Source organism: Pimephales promelas, chromosome 5 (genome assembly GCF_988280905.1).
Source record: "Pimephales promelas chromosome 5, fPimPro1.hap1.1, whole genome shotgun sequence".
Taxonomy (NCBI): domain Eukaryota; kingdom Metazoa; phylum Chordata; class Actinopteri; order Cypriniformes; family Leuciscidae; genus Pimephales; species Pimephales promelas.
Genome location: NC_142773.1, coordinates 33,434,889 through 33,452,077, shown reverse-complemented (window position 1 = coordinate 33,452,077; position 17,189 = coordinate 33,434,889). Strand labels below are relative to the sequence as shown.

Genomic DNA, 17,189 nt, shown 5'->3' with positions numbered 1-17,189 from the left:
GGTTGACATACAGCTAATCATGCTCACTGCATATTCACACAGGCGGTAGGAGCAACGCGTTTCCCGTCACATAGACGCAGATACAATACAATTAATATTTTCAGCAACATTTACTGATTAAATTATTATCAATATGATAAGCACGTTGGAGATGAGCGCCATTATTTGTCCCTCCCAGTCCCACTCCCATCGTGCTACTGTGCGCTCGTCATCAGTGACGCAGCATTGTTAAGCGCGCGCTCTTCGGTACATCTCGTTAACGGCGGTTCTTTGGACAGATAATCATTATTTTTCTTAGTAGAGATGATGTTCAAGGTCCTTAACAGACAAAGGAAATCGGTAAGACGTATTTCTCATGTTGTGTTTTGAAATTAAAGCGTTTTTGTTGGGTATGGGAAGGTTAAAGTGGTGTTAAAAGTTAGTCGAGCTTGTGAACTGACTAGGAGAATCCTGTTGTTTGTGTTGTTTTAGGAAAAGCCACTTTTAGTATGTTGCTGTTTTACCTGAACGTTTGCCCTACAGCTTGAATTTCGGTGAGGAATGCCAATAAAATATTAACTTTTACCAATGAAAAACGGATGTTTTTGTGAATGGGTCAGTCATTGTACAAAAGACTCGGCTTCTGCATGGTCTTCTGACTGGACCTCACAGATCAGAATCATAGCGCTTTAACTGACCGTTTAACCATCTGGTCCATGACCAGTTTAACACCGTCGTGTTATGTCCGATTTCTAACACAGTTAAAGATGAATTTCGCTTAAAGATGAAAATGACAGATGTTAAGCAGACCATTATTGGCCGACATCCTCAGTCACCATTCACTTCCGTTGAACTGAAAATGATGTTAAGTTAACGATATTGAACGTTGTCTGAGACTTTTGTATTGAGTACCTAATGCCATAACTCAATACGTTTAAAGTATTTTTGTCTTCGCCACATTCGCCACCATGCACCAGACCTGTAATATGATGTTTATTTACATTGTACCTGTTTTGAATATAAGGTTAAGAGAGGTCACATGTTTGTTTCGGCCGTACTGGTTTAATCTAGAAAGCAGTTCCTCCTCGCGCTCCGGGTCGCGTGTCTCTCGCGCCTTGAACAAATATTAAACCCGGAAATGTGAAAAAAACAAAAAAACAAACAAAAAAAAAAAAACACTGAGCGCATTATCAGTTGTCAGTTTTGGATCCTTTTTCTTTATGAGCATTAAATGTAATGTATTTGGGTTTTGAAAGTATGTCTTATGTTATATGTTTTGTTTTCTAAATAATTTTGCTGTCGGTTTTGAAAGCATTAATTTGACCATAGAATATTTGTACCTTTTAACTAACAAATACTTGTTGATAGATCCAAGTTATGTGGTTATAATTTTGTTAATTTTCCCACAACCATGGTAAAACCTACAAATATCAGAGTGAATTAATTGGTATTTTCCTGGCCTGGAAAAAAGTTTTCTTTATCTGTAGAATATTTATAGTTGAATGTTAAATATTCCAGAATACTGGAAACCTCAGTGGAATTCATTGGTGAAAAAGTTTGTGATTATAACCATAAAGGGCGGCAATGTCTTTGAAAAAGCCTCGAATGCTCACCAAGGCTGTTTATTTAAACAAAAATACAGTTAAATAAACGCTTAAATTGTAATATTACCTTTTTAAAATAAGTTTTCTATTTTAAATTGTTTCTGTGATGGGAAAGCTGTATTTTCAGCGTCATTACTCCAGTTTTGTCACATGATCCTCAGAAATTATTCAAAAATGATCATTTCATTTGGTGCTCAAGAATCATTTTCTCTTATTAGCTGTTGTTGAGTTGACATGGTTGAGTTCAGTGTGCTTCTCTTTCACTTCTGTAGGTCATCATGCATAATCAAGGTTGTAGGACTTATATTCTTTAACCCGCTGAGTGACATCAGACAAGATTGGTGCAGCCACCGTTTCTTCTCTGTTGAAAGGTCTACTAAAGTGCCTTAGAGCAAGACTGTTCTCCTGTTACATCTGTTTGGTAGGTGTATCTTTTCATCAGACCCACATGGAATCTGTTTTACATACTTTCACAGCTTTCTGTTTAGGAAATCTGCAGAATTTCAGGATGCTTTCACACTAGCAATTTTGGTTCGATTGATGTCAGAGTTAAGTTCATTTGAATGATGCGAACGCTGTTTTCAGCAAACCTTGTTTGGAGTCCGCATAAATTCAGGATGTTCACTAAATCGTGGAAGTGAACCACTATTGATGACGTATGATTCGATAAAACTTGTGCTTGTGTCGTGTGTTCTCACTCATTTTTCTGACAAGCATGACTTATGCACTGCAAACAGAGAAAATGTAGAGAATGTATATCATTTCATTTCTGCTCACCTTTAGCGGAAATGGACTCACATGTTCTTTTTTACATTCAAATTCTACATTCACGATGCGATAGATGGATGCATTTGCCATTATGTATGGTCTGCATTTGGCACCTTCTCCGGCGTCGTTGGAAAGCAATAGGAGTAAAGAGCTTCTGCTTTGATGCAAATGCACCATGGTTTTGAGTCGGACCCAAATAATATAATGTGAACACAATCCAGTGGGGGAGGGGGAGCAATTGAATTCTTGTTTGGATCAGACAATTCAACCAAGTGTGAAAGCACCCTTCTTCACATCCCCCACTCCTTACATGTTCATATGTTTTTAATTCATATGTATTTAATACTTTTGATGATGCCCTCAGCTTCCAATACAACTGTACTCTAAGCTCATTTTAATGCTTATCTTGTTTAAATCCCCACATAGTCATTGCAGAAAATGTGGTACAAAACGGCACAGATTTCATGTGGGCCTTCTCCTCACATATTTGTAAATGCTAAAGAGCAGTTCTCATTTTACTGTTTGCCTCCATCTTGACTTTGATAGATTCGTCAAAATGACTCCCAACGGATATTTAATATTTGAAGATGAGAGTTTCCTTGATTCTACTGTGGCCAAGATGAATGCTTTGCGTAAAAGTGGCCAGTTTTGTGATGTCAGACTATTGGTAAGACCCTTTTTGTTTCAGGAAAAATAAACATACCTGTTGTGATACTGTACACTGCTGTTCAAAAGTTTGGGATCAGTAAGACTTGAATTTGAATAAAATTCTTGACTTGACATTTTTGAATAAATTTCACTTATTTGATCAAAACTACAGTAAAAAGTTATATTGTAAAATATTATTATAATTTTATTATATTTTAAAATGTAATTTATTACTGTGATGGCAAAGCTGAATATTCAGCATCATTATTACTCTAGTCTTGAGTGTCACATGATCCTTCAGAAATCACTCTAATATGGTGATTTGTTGCTCAAGAAACATTTATCAATGTTTAAAAATGTTTTTTTTTTTTTGGGAAACTGGTAATACATTGTCAGGATTGAATACAAAGTTTTTATAAAGTTCACTTGATCAATTTAATGTAGATTTTCATGATTCTGGAGAACTTTATTTTTTTATTTTTTTTGCTTAAAATGGAGATCTATATAGACAACAAAATAACATTGGCAAAATGTTAATTGCTGCAGTCTATTTAAAAATTATGTTTGATTTTGATGAATTAAAGTTTGGATGATTTTAATGAATGACTCTCTTATAAATACTTCACTTGTTTCAATTCTGGATGCATCAGTGTTTTTGAACAAATCTCTTGAATGAACAATTCAATGACAAATTAAAGTCACATGTCACCACCAACTGGTGTAACCACCTAATTGATACATTTTATTTTTATTTTTACCGCAGTTCAGTGTTCATATCCAAACTATACACTTCTTTATCAGTACTTCTGTGATAAATTGAACTATTGTAACAGAAATAATGATACTGTGTGTGTGGTTGAAAACAAAGACTGTTTGTGAAACTGTTTCATACCATGACAACACCTCTCTGTCTCAGTGGCACTGCCAATGCAGATTTTAATGTTTGTTAAAGATTTTATAGACCTAGTTGTAATCAAGATCACAACAATTAATTATGCAGCTCTTAAGTTAATGCATCCTCATTGAATAAATATTAATTTCTTTCAAAAAGTATTTTACTGACCCCAAAAGTTTGTTTAAGGCTCTCTGTACCCACTCATAACATTGTTTATAATGGTGGTGGTTCTACAGGTCTGTGGACATGAGCTTATGGCACATAAGGCTGTGCTGGCCTGCTGCAGTCCTTGCCTCTTTGAAATCTTCAATGCAGACTCTGAGCCACAGGGTGGGATTTCACTGGTTAAATTTGATGACCTCAACCCTGATGCTGTGGAGATCTTGCTGAACTATGTCTACACGGCGCAGTACATATATTAACTTGGCATTTAAACTTTTTATTACACAATTATAATGTCAAAGACATACAGGTGACATGTATATCCCCGTGTTCCCCTGTTGACAGACTGAAGGCAGATAAAGATCTGGTCAGAGATGTGTATTCTGCAGCAAAAAAGCTCAAATTGGAGAGAGTCAGACAGGTATGTACAGGCATTTACATGGTCAGAATTTTCTAATGTATAGACTACATTACTGTTCCCTGATATCCTGAATCCTATTCTGCAGATCTGTGGAGACTACCTGCTATCAAAAATGGACTCCCAAAGTGCCATTTCATACCGCAATTTTGCTAGTAGCATGGCTGATGGGCGGCTTCTGGGCAAGATTGATGGCTATATCCAGGATCATCTTCAGGAGATCTCAGAACAGGATGATTTCCTTAAACTTCCTAGACTGAAAGTATGTCTGTCTAAAACCAGTTACTACTAAATGTTTTTTTGCATTTACTTTTTTTTTTTTGTATAAATCCATTCATAACTTTGTCTATATAGCTGGAGGTGATGCTAGAGGAGAACCTGAACTTGCCTGGTAATGGCAAACTGTACTCAAAGGTGATAAGCTGGGTGCAGCGCAGCCTGTGGAAAAATGGATATCCCCTGGAGAAACTAATGGAAGAGGTCAGTATTATGGCTTTATATGTACCCTTTCCTTTCACTTTGCTCATGTTTCCTGAATTTCTGTTCAAAGGTTGATTCAGGTCCCCCCCCCTTCCCCTGTCCCCAAAGTTTTGCCCTTAACCTTGTAAATTTTGCAGTACGTGCTCCTCAAAATACTGAAAAACTGAACGGTTTTCCAGGTGAGCCGAACAAACTATGTTCAGTCTGATCTTCCCCCTTTCGCTTTCGTTCCCTTGACTGTATTGACTTTGTGACTTAACGTTTTCTCCCCAACAGGTCTTTTTGAAATATTATGAATTTGATTCTAATTGCTGGTCCTCCCCATTGATCTCCCCATATCTCCTGTAGGTTTAGTATACACACCAACAGCAGATTTGTCCAGCCCTGAAGAAGAATGCAAGATCCCAACCATCAGTGGTACTATGTCAACCTACCAAAAGCCATGTGCTCCCATGTGTGCAGTGTTCCTGAGAGCGTTGCAGCTTTTTTTCCAATCCCACTGTGCAGCGATCATTTATTTAGATAGCTCTTTGACCCAAAGTGAAGTAACTTATTGTAGGAACGATCTCTCCTTCCAGCAGTTTCCACAATAACAGTGACATGCGAAAGGTCATTGCTCCCTCAAGGTCCTGGCAGCACACGGTTATCAAGGGCCTCCCTCATAGCAGCTGACTCTACTGCTTCAAGGAACATGGCAGAACATTGCTTTGTTCTTGTTATGGAAACACCCACATGGGTCTTGTTGGTGTTTTGTTGTTGCAGGTGCAAACGCTGTACTACTCAGCAGATCACAAATTACATGATGGGAGCCTGCTTGAGGGGCATGCAGAGGTCTGCAGCTCTGAGGATGACCACATCCAGTTTGTGCAGGTACATGACTGGTTTTCAGTCCTCCCCTTCCAGTGTGCTGCCTTCTCTGCTTTAAAATAGCATGGCTGCCATTTGATGTGTCAGGTGGTTTGCACTAAAAGGTAGACTAGTAAACCACTATATAGAAGACCCCTTAAATGGTGGTATTCATTGGCACTGGATGGAATGGGTTTAAGCTTTGGCCCCAAGTCTGTATACATGCAGTAGTGGTAGGGGTGAAGTTTGGGCAGGTTTAGAGCTGCCTGGTTTGGTTTTGCAGAAGAAGCCTCCTCGAGAGAGAGACGAGATGATCTCAGGCGCCTCTGGCAGCCTCTCTCCCTCCATCAGCCAGTTCAACAAGCACGAATGGAAGTACATTGCATCAGAGAAGACAACCAGTAAGTCTATAGTGCTTCCACCTATCTCTTTTCTTAAACTTTCATGCTAGAAAATTCCATAGCTGTTAATGCAGAGTCCCTATGGTTGTGTTTTCTGGATCAGGAAATTAAGTTAAGCATGATTTCCATGCTTAAAGTGATCCATTTCTATGGTGGAATTTTTATTTTTACTCTGCTGTCTGCTCTAAAATTTCCAGTTTGTGAATAATTTTTTTTTATTATTATTTTTAAAATCCATACTTGTAGTCCATACATATATTATAATAATCCTAGATTTTATTGAGAACCCAGGAGTTTTTAGTGTTTAAATTAACTTGGATGTCTTTTGCAGACAATGCATACCTGTGTCTGGCTGTTCTGAGAGGCATACTGTGTGTGATCTCCCTGCATGGCCGCACTAGTCCTCATACTTCCCCATCTGCTACACCGTGTGTGCTTAAGAGCCCAAGCTTCGAGACTCAACCAGAAGATCTGCAGGAGAAGCTTTTAAAGCCCATGCATTACGCTCGCTCAGGCCTGGGAACTGCTGAACTGGACTGCAAGCTCATTGCTGCAGGTATGTAATCTTAGTCACCCTGTAGTCAATCATTTTATCCCCAAAACTTGTTTGATCACCAAAATTATATATTTAAAAGGTTTTTCCTGTGAGAAATTTCTTCATGCACAAGTCTTTAAAGGAAACTAAACCAATTGCATTTTTAGACCTTTGACTCACATTTAGCTTCCAGTGAGATTGCTATTTCTCAGCTCTCTTCAACATGCTTTTAAGCATTTATAATTTTACATTTTTAAATCTATTTTCCCCCCTTTTTATTATCAGAGCAGAACATGCTCAGATGTCATGTGAACTATATTTAATATCATTCATGCAAACAATTGTTGATGGTGAGTAGTGGTGGTGCTGGATGAGAACAAATACAAAAACAAAAGAACCACATTGCAGCATGACGCAACAAATTATCATTGATGGAAACAGGAATTGGTCATAGGTTTGTGAAGATGTGATGTACATATTATCTGTCCAGGTGGCTACAACCGAGAAGAGTGCTTGAGGACAGTGGAGTGTTATGACCCAAAGAAAGACTGCTGGAGTTTCATTGCTCCTATGCGCACTCCACGGGCTCGTTTCCAGATGGCTGTCCTAATGGTAAAGACCGTGCATGGTTTCCAATCCTAAAGTAGCATTGCTGGAGCTGCCATTAGAGCTGAATGAATGGTTATTCTCTCAGGGCGAGCTGTATGTGATGGGTGGCTCCAACGGTCACTCAGATGAGTTGAGCTGTGGAGAGATGTACAACCCCAAGACTGATGAGTGGATTCAAGTTCCTGAGCTCCGCACCAACCGTTGCAATGCAGGTATGCATCACTTACTGCTGGACAATACAGTGAATATTTGTAATGGATGAGCTTTTTTTTTTTCCTCTCATCCTAAGACCATGTCATTGTACTGCTTTGTCTGATTGAAAATTCTATATCAAATTAAGATTATAAATCAAAATTATTTAATTATTTAGTTACATTAGAGTTCAAAACTCTTTCAAAACATTTTTGAAAGAAGTATGTTATGCTCAAAAATGTTAAATGCAGTAAAATAAAAACCAGCATCATTACTCTAGTAATCATTTTAACATGCAGATTTGGTGCTCAAGAACTTGCATTGAAACTATATTGAAACTGATATACACTTTTTTTTTTTCAGGATTCTTCAATGTTCACCCGAATGGCATTTATTTGAAATAGAAATCTTTTGTAACATTATAATCTTTTAGTGTCACTTGAGATCAGTTTAATGGGGAAAAAAAACTTATTACTGACCCTACATTTTTTTTTATGATGTTTGATTCATTTCTTTGACAATTTCAAAATATCGGTTTCAGTGAATCATCAAAACTGATGTTGTTTGCTTTAATATTACTGTACTTTGTTATGTTATATTATTGTAGTATAGTAATAAATAACATTTAATATTATGCACTGTTCATTAAAAACAGTGGAAACGTAATTTAAATAGATTGTGTATGCTCTCAAGTAGGGCTGAACGATTAATTGCATTTGCGATAAAATCGCGATATGATGAAACGCGATTTTGTAATCGCAAGAGCTGCGATTACACTGGTCACGTGACACGCGAGAGAAAAGCAGTCTGCAAGATAAAGCATCAACTTGCCACGCTACGCGGTCTGGCGTTCAGAAAAGAACAGTCTATTGTGTTATTTATTCTCTCCTCAACAATCCTGGATCGATTCAGAGAATTTCAGAATCGAGTATGAGCTTAGTTTTTAAACACAGATGCGTGATGACGCTGCGCGTGCTTTAGAAACGAACCGTGTTCTGAATCTGCTTGCTTCTATTTTCTCGCTCTCTCTCTTCCTCACTCACACACACACACACGACACCGCTCGAACCTTCCAAAACATAGTAACGTTATTTCATAAAGTTCGGGATTGAACCGAATTACATGGACATTCGCGGGCTTCATTGAACAGGTTTTGCCGCTTTGCTTGATGTTATAACGTTACACTTGCAGTGCGCGTTCTCTCCCGCGGGAATTTTCTTTACAAATGCTTCACAGAGGCATTATTTATGTCTTTTGGAATGCAGTTGGCTTATATATTAAAACCATGAAAATCACTGAGAAGGCTGCTTTCATTTTAAAATACTAACGCGTGCTTTGTGAAGAGCGCTCGTGCATGCGGCCGTGAGCGACTCATTGGTAAATGTACTTGCATGTCAAAATGCTTTTATGATGCGACATTGATGTAAACATGGTCAGTTATATCTTAAACCAACAGGACAAACCACATTTACAATTTCAAAAGAGATATATATGCATTAGTGTGAATGCAGCTTATCGTATCTAAACTGAGGGGAAATCACTCCAGCTCTTGAATGAAAAACATTCAGACAGCCTACTTTTAAATACTGAGAGTACTCTTTGTTTATTGCTTGTAATGTTTTTTTTGTTTCTCTTTATTTACTAGCTTTTATATTTTGAAGCTATATTTTATATAGCCTATTTAAAATTCTTAACATGTAATTGGTTTAATTAAATGTTTTTTTATATTTATTTTTTATGTGTTTTTACACATGTAATTAAATACATATTTTAAGAGTTATTAATATTAATTAATAAGAAAAAAAAGTAGATCGGATCATGAGCTACCTAAAGATTCCCATCCATACTGTACAATGATTTATTGCTTGTCTTTGTCGACTAATACAGAAGGTAAATAACTTTTTTTTTTAATCGCATATTAAATCGCAATCGCAATATTGGTTAAAAAAATCGCAATTAGATTATTTTCCAAAATCGTTCAGCCCTACTCTCAAGACTGAAAAAACAACGTAATTTTAAACTACAATATCATCATAACTAGTAGGGACATATCAAACAGGAGGTGTTCTGATTAAGGGGTAAATAATAATTGCTTTTCTTGTTTCTTCTTAGGTGTGTGTTTCTTGCAAAACAAGCTTTTCGTGGTGGGTGGATCTGATCCCTGTGGCCGAAAGGGCTTGAGGAATTGTGACTCCTTTGACCCAGTGACTAAAATGTGGACCAGCTGTGCACCCCTCAACATAAGTATGTCAATTCACTTTTATGTTTTGAAATGTTCGGAATGTAACGAAGTACAAATACTTTGTTACTTTATTTAAGTACATTTTTCACGTATCTTTACTTAACTTCAGTAGAATAAATAGTAGGGGTGGTTAATCTGTCTGATTTTTCGATTCGATTACGATTATTGAAGTCCCGATCCGATTACAGTCGATTTTCGATTATTAACGATTCTCGATTACCGATTATTGATTTTCCATTTCACAACAGTAAACGAAAATACACTAGACCAACATATGATTATATTAGCAGCAGCAACATTTTGGTATTAATTGCACTTTTTATTTGTTTTTATTTGTTTTATTTTATATATTCTTACTATTCTACTTTAAAAAAAATTTCAAAAGCAATTTTGTTGCATTATAATGCAAATGCACCTGGTTCTATTAATTGACAGCATTAAAATGTATTTTGTGATTTCCTTCAATTGAAAATATTTGAATATTTGAAGTTTGGGGGACTTGAAGGGCACCCGATTCAGAGAATCACCGAGAAATTCAAAAGAACAGCATTTATCTGAAATAGAAAGCTTTTGTAACATTAAACAATACCGTTCAAATGTTTGGAGTCGGTAAGAATTTTTATTTAATTTTTTGGGCAAAAGAAAAAAGAAATCTATACTTTTATTCATCAAGGATAAATTAAGTTGATCAAAAGTTAAAGTACAAGACATTTATAATGTTACAAATCGATTATCTGAATCTTTTGTGTGTGACTATAAATAATTTGCTTTAAAAGTACAAAGTAATGACCCATAAAGAATTAATGCACAATATATTTTATTAACATTACAAAGAACGACCAGGAAAATAAATGTGTGCTTGAACTAGGAGCGTACTTGTAGTAAATAAATAATATAACGACTGGTGCAGCCGAGTGTTTTTTCTCCTCTGGCTGGAAAGGTGTCATATGGCTTATCATATTTGGCGTGTTTCCGTCGTTGGTTTTATTCCACAAAGCGTACAATTAGTGCGGCTCTTGTCCAGCTCCTTTCCCCCTTCAACTTCAGAAGCCAAAATATTTCCACACGTCAGCTTTTAACCTAACAAGGAAGGTGTTTGGATCTCGCGTGCCATCTCATCTCTGTTATGTGCACGCCACAGTCAGACGGTCCGGCCACTGCACTTCCGCGCTTCAGAGTTCCGTCTTTCGCGTTCCGTCAATATTCCGTTATTATAAATACATATAAAAACAAATTTTTTTGAAATCGATTTTTTGACATTTGTGAATCGATTCAGGATCGTCCGCATCGCGATGCATCGAGAATCGATTTTTTTCCCCCACCCCTAATAAATAGCGCATACTTTTTACTTTTACTTCGTTACATTTTGCAGCAATTATTATACTTTCTACTCCACTACATTTCTATAACTTCTGTTACATTTTCTGATCAGTTTTTCCCCTGCCAAAACGTAATCTGACCGTCCGTCCGTTGCACGTTTGTCTCACCAGTGACGTGTGGTTGCCATAGAGCCTCCATTTTTGCACTCAGGTCTAAGTCCCATGGCCCAAATTTTGAGTTTCTCTGATCTTCTCAAAACTCTGGATTCTGATAGAGGGCCATGAGACTTAGACCTGAGTGCAAAAATGGAGGCTCTAGACCCTTCCAGAGCTGAGATATCGAAACTCAAAATTTCGACCCGAAATTAAAACGACAGTGTTACCCCTTACGTTTTTTTTTTTGGGGCGAAAAATTAAGTATCCCCAATCTTCTCAAAACTCTGGATTCTGATAGAGGGCCATGAGACTTAGACCTGAGAGCAAAAATGGAGGCTGTAGACCCTTCCAGAGCTGAGATATCGAAACTCAAAATTTCGACCCGAAAAAAAAAAACGACAGTGTTACCCCTTACGTTTTTTTTTTGGGGGGCGAAAAATTAAGTATCCCCAATCTTCTCAAAACTCTGGATTCCGATAGAGGGCCATGAGACTTAGACCTGAGTGCAAAAATGGAGGCTGTAGACCCTTCCAGAGCAGAGATATCGAAACTCAAACTTTCGACCCGAAAAAAAAACGACAGTGTTACCCCTTTCGTTTTTTTTCATTTTCGGGCGAAAAATTAAGTTTCTCCAATCTTCTCAAAACTCTGGATTATGATAGAGGGCTGTGAGACTTTGACCTGAGTGCAAAAATGGAGGCTCTAGACCCTTCCAGAGCTGAGATATCGAAACTCAAAATTTCGACCCGAAAAAAAACGACAGTGTTACCCCTTTCGTTTTTTTCCGTTTTCTGGCGAAAAATTAAGTTTCTCCAATCTTCTCAAAACTCTGGATTATGATAGAGGGCCACGAGACTTTGACCCGAGTGCAAAAATGGAGGCTCTAGACCCTTCCAGAGCTGAGATATCAAAATTTAAAATTTCAACCCGAAAAAAAAAACGACAGTGTTACCCCTTTCGTTTTTTTTTCGTTTTCGGGCGAAAAATTAAGTTTCTCCAATCTTCTCAAAACTCTGGATTATGATAGAGGGCCACGAGACTTTGACCCGAGTGCAAAAATGGAGGCTCTAGACCCTTCCAGAGCTGAGATATCGAAACTCAAAATTTCGACCCGAAAAAAAAATGACAGTGTTACCCCTTACGTTTTTTTTTAGGGCGAAAAATTAAGTATCCTCAATCTTCTCAAAACTCTGGATTCTGATAGAGGGCCATGAGACTTAGACCTGAGTGCAAAAATGGAGGCTGTAGACCCTTCCAGAGCTGAGATATCGAAACTCAAAATTTCGACCCGAAAAAAAAAACGACAGTGTTACCTCTAACGTTTTTTTTTTTTGGGCGAAAAATTAAGTATCCCCAATCTTCTCAAAACTCTGGATTATGATAGAGGGCCACGAGACCTAGACCCGAGTGCAAAAATGGAGGCTCTAGACCCTTCCAGAGCTGAGATATCGAAATTCAAAATTTCGCCCCGAAAAAAAAAATGACAGTGTTACCCCTTTCGTGTTTTTTGTCATTTTCGGGCAAAAAATTAAGTTTCTACAATCTTCTCAAAACTCTGGATTATGATAGAGGGCTGTGAGACTTTGACCTGAGTGCAAAAATGGAGGCTCTACACCCTTCCAGAGCTGAGATATCAAAATTCAAAATTTCGACCCGAAAAAAAAACGACAGTGTTACCCCTTTCATTTTTTTTCGTTTTCGGGCGAAAAATAAAGTTTCTCCAATCTTCTCAAAACTCTGGATTATGATAGAGGGGCCACGAGACTTTGACCCGAGTGCAAAAATGGAGGCTCTAGACCCTTCCAGAGCTGAGATATCGAAATTAAAAATTTCGACCCGAAAAAAAAACGACAGTGTAACCCCTTTCGTTTTTTTCGTTTTCGGGCGAAAAAATTAAGTTTCTCCAATCTTCTCAAAACTCTGAATTATGATAGAGGGCCACAAGACTTTGACCTGAGTGCAAAAATGGAGGCTCTAGACCCTTCCAGAGCTGAGATATCAAAACTCAAAATTTCGACCCGAAAAAAAAAACGACAGTGTTACCTCTAACGTTTTTTTTTTTTGGGTGAAAAATTAAGTATCCCCAATCTTCTCAAAACTCTGGATTATGATAGAGGGCCACGAGACTTAGACCTGAGTGCAAAAATGGAGGCTGTAGACCCTTCCAGAGCTGAGATATCGAAACTCAAAATTTCGACCCGAAAAAAAAAACGACAGTGTTACCTCTAACGTTTTTTTTTTTTGGGTGAAAAATTAAGTATCCCCAATCTTCTCAAAACTCTGGATTATGATAGAGGGCCACGAGACCTAGACCCGAGTGCAAAAATGGAGGCTCTAGACCCTTCCAGAGCTGAGATATCGAAATTCAAAATTTCGACCCGAAAAAAAAACGACAGTGTTACCCCTTTCATTTTTTTTCGTTTTCGGGCGAAAAATAAAGTTTCCCCAATCTTCTCAAAACTCTGGATTATGATAGAGGGCCACGAGACTTTGACCCGAGTGCAAAAATGGAGGCTCTAGACCCTTCCAGAGCTGAGATATCGAAATTAAAAATTTCGACCCGAAAAAAAAACGACAGTGTAACCCCTTTCGTTTTTTTCGTTTTCGGGCGAAAAAATTAAGTTTCTCCAATCTTCTCAAAACTCTGAATTATGATAGAGGGCCACAAGACTTTGACCTGAGTGCAAAAATGGAGGCTCTAGACCCTTCCAGAGCTGAGATATCAAAACTCAAAATTTCGACCCGAAAAAAAAAACGACAGTGTTACCCCTTTCGTTTTTTTTCATTTTCGGGCGAAAAATTAAGTTTCTCCAATCTACTCAAAACTCTGGATTATGATAAAGGGCCATGAGACTTAGACCTGAGTGCAAAAATGGAGGCTGTAGACCCTTCCAGAGCTGAGATATCAAAACTCAAAATTTCGACCCGAAAAAAAACCGACGGTGTTACCCCTTTCGTTTTTTTCGTTTTCGGGCGAAAAATTAAGTTTCTCCAATCTTCTCAAAATTCTGGATTATGATAGAGGGCCACGAGACTTTGACCCGAGTGCAAAAATGAAGGCTCTAGACCCTTCCAGAGCTGAGATATCGAAATTCAAAATTTCGACCCGAAAAAAACAACAACAGTGTTACCCCTTATGTTTTTTGTTTTTTTTTGTGGCGAAAAATTAAGTTTCTCCAATCTTCTCAAAACTCTGGATTATGATAGAAGGCTGAGACTTTGACCTGAGTGCAAAAATGGAGGCTCTAGACCCTTCCAGAGCTGAGATATCGAAATTCAAAATTTTGCCCCGAAAAAAAAACGACAGTGTTACCCCTTTCGTTTTTTTTCATTTTCGGGCGAAAAATTAAGTTTCTACAATCTTCTCAAAACTCTGGATTATGATAGAGGGCTGTGAGACTTTGACCTGAGTGCAAAAATGGAGGCTCTAGACCCTTCCAGAGCTGAGATATCGAAACTCAAAATTTCGACCCGAAAAAAAAACGACAGTGTTACCCCTTTCGTTTTTTTTCTTTTCGGGCGAAAAATTAAGTTTCTCCAATCTTCTCAAAACTCTGGATTATGATAGAGGGCCACGAGACTTTGACCCGAGTGCAAAAATGGAGACTCTCGACCCTTCCAGAGCTGAGATATCGAAATTTAAAATTTCGCCCCGAAAAAAAAACGACAGTGTTACCCCTTTTGTTTTTTGTCATTTTCGGGCAAAAAATTAAGTTTCTACAATCTTCTCAAAACTCTGGATTATGATAGAGGGCTGTGAGACTTTGACCTGAGTGCAAAAATGGAGGCTCTAGACCCTTCCAGAGCTGAGATATCGAAACTCAAAATTTCGACCCGAAAAAAAAAAACGACAGTGTTACCCCTTTCGTTTTTTTTCATTTTCGGGCGAAAAATTAAGTTTCTCTAATCTACTCAAAACTCTGGATTATGATAGAGGGCCGTGAGACTTTGACCTGAGTGCAAAAATGGAGGCTCTACACCCTTCCAGAGCTGAGATATCAAAATTCAAAATTTCGACCCGAAAAAAAAAACGACAGTGTTACCCCTTTCGTTTTTTTTTTCGTTTTCGGGCAAAAAATTAAGTTTCTCCAATCTTCTCAAAACTCTGGATTATGATAGAGGGCCACAAGACTTTGACCCGAGTGCAAAAATGGAGGCTCTAGACCCTTCCAGAGCTGAGATATCGAAACTCAAAATTTCGCCCCGAAAAAAAACCGACAGTGTTACCCCTTTCGTTTTTTTTCATTTTCGGGCGAAAAATTAAGTTTCTACAATCTTCTCAAAACTCTGGATTATGATAGAGGGCACTGAGACTTACACCTGAGTGCAAAAATGGAGGCTCTAGACCCTTCCAGAGCTGAGATATCAAAACTCAAAATTTCGACCCGAAAAAAAAACGACAGTGTTACCCCTTACGTTTTTTTTTTTTGGGCGAAAAATTAAGTATCCCCAATCTTCTCGAAACTCTGGATTCTGATAGAGGGCACTGAGACTTACACCTGAGTGCAAAAATGGAGGCTCTAGACCCTTCCAGAGCTGAGATATCGAAACTCAAAATTTCGACCCGGAAAAAAAACGACAGTGTTACCCCTTACGTTTTTTTTTTTTGGGCGAAAAATTAAGTATCCCCAATCTTCTCGAAACTCTGGATTCTGATAGAGGGCACTGAGACTTACACCTGAGTGCAAAAATGGAGGCTCTAGACCCTTCCAGAGCTGAGATATCGAAACTCAAAATTTCGACCCGAAAAAAAAACCACATTGTTACCCCTTTCGTTTTATTTCCTTTTCGGGCGAAAAATTAAGTTTCTCCAATCTTCTCAAAACTCTGGATTATGATAAAGGGCTGTGAGACTTTGACCTGAGTGCAAAAATGGAGGCTCTAGACCCTTCCAGAGCTGAGATATCGAAATTCAAAATTTCGACCCGAAAAAAAAACGACAGTGTTACCCCTTACGTTTTTTTGGTGGGGGGCGAAAAAAAAGTATCCCCAATCTTCTCGAAACTCTGGATTCTGATAGAGGGCACTGAGACTTACACCTGAGTGCAAAAATGGAGGCTCTAGACCCTTCCAGAGCTGAGATATCGAAACTCAAAATTTCGACCCGAAAAAAAAACGACAGTGTTACCCCTTACGTTTTTTTTTGGGGGGCGAAAAATTAAGTATCCCCAATCTTCTCGAAACTCTGGATTCTGATAGAGGGCACTGAGACTTACACCTGAGTGCAAAAATGGAGGCTCTAGACCCTTCCAGAGCTGAGATATCGAAACTCAAAATTTCGACCCGAAAAAAAAACGACAGTGTTACCCCTTACGTTTTTTTTTTTGGGCGAAAAATTAAGTATCCCCAATCTTCTCGAAACTCTGGATTCTGATAGAGGGCACTGAGACTTACACCTGAGTGCAAAAATGGAGGCTCTAGACCCTTCCAGAGCTGAGATATCGAAACTCAAAATTTCGACCCAAAAAAAAAACGACAGTGTTACCCCTTACGTTTTTTTTGGGGGGGCGAAAAATTAAGTATCCCCAATCTTCTCGAAACTCTGGATTCTGATAGAGGGCACTGAGACTTACACCTGAGTGCAAAAATGGAGGCTCTAGACCCTTCCAGAGCTGAGATATCGAAACTCAAAATTTCGACCTGAAAAAAAAACGACAGTGTTACCCCTTTCGTTTTTTTTCATTTTCGGGCGAAAAATTAAGTTTCTCCAATCTTCTCAAAACTCTGGATTATGATAGAGGGCTGTGAGACTTTGACTTGAGTGCAAAAATGGAGGCTCTAGACCCTTCCAGAGCTAAGATATCGAAACTCAAAATTTCGACCCGAAAAAAACAACAACAGTGTTACCCCTTTCGTTTTTTTTCCTTTTCGGGCGAAAAATTAAGTTTCTCCAATCTTCTCAAAACTCTGGATTATGATAGAGGGCCACGAGACT

General features: G+C 38.1%; 1 protein-coding gene across 2 annotated transcripts in view; it reads left to right on the top strand.

The window, feature by feature from the left end:
• Window positions 1-205: 205 nt before the first annotated feature.
• The window catches only part of ivns1abpb (influenza virus NS1A binding protein b), a 77,480-nt gene continuing 60,496 nt past the window's right edge, over window positions 206-17,189 (top strand). Inside the window, exons 1-14 of one of the 2 annotated variants that reach the window (XM_039677033.2) lie at window positions 213-339; window positions 472-533; window positions 1,856-2,004; window positions 2,898-3,018; window positions 4,131-4,303; window positions 4,402-4,477; window positions 4,563-4,736; window positions 4,829-4,954; window positions 5,717-5,824; window positions 6,084-6,201; window positions 6,533-6,757; window positions 7,227-7,348; window positions 7,431-7,557; window positions 9,650-9,781. In XM_039677033.2, the coding sequence (XP_039532967.1) occupies window positions 2,908-3,018; window positions 4,131-4,303; window positions 4,402-4,477; window positions 4,563-4,736; window positions 4,829-4,954; window positions 5,717-5,824; window positions 6,084-6,201; window positions 6,533-6,757; window positions 7,227-7,348; window positions 7,431-7,557; window positions 9,650-9,781 (1,492 nt within the window). In that variant the 5' untranslated portion in view covers window positions 213-339; window positions 472-533; window positions 1,856-2,004; window positions 2,898-2,907. Of the gene's footprint in view, window positions 340-471; window positions 534-1,855; window positions 2,005-2,897; window positions 3,019-4,130; window positions 4,304-4,401; window positions 4,478-4,562; window positions 4,737-4,828; window positions 4,955-5,716; window positions 5,825-6,083; window positions 6,202-6,532; window positions 6,758-7,226; window positions 7,349-7,430; window positions 7,558-9,649; window positions 9,782-17,189 lie in introns of both variants that reach the window. The other variant, XM_039677032.2, reaches the window with a different exon arrangement.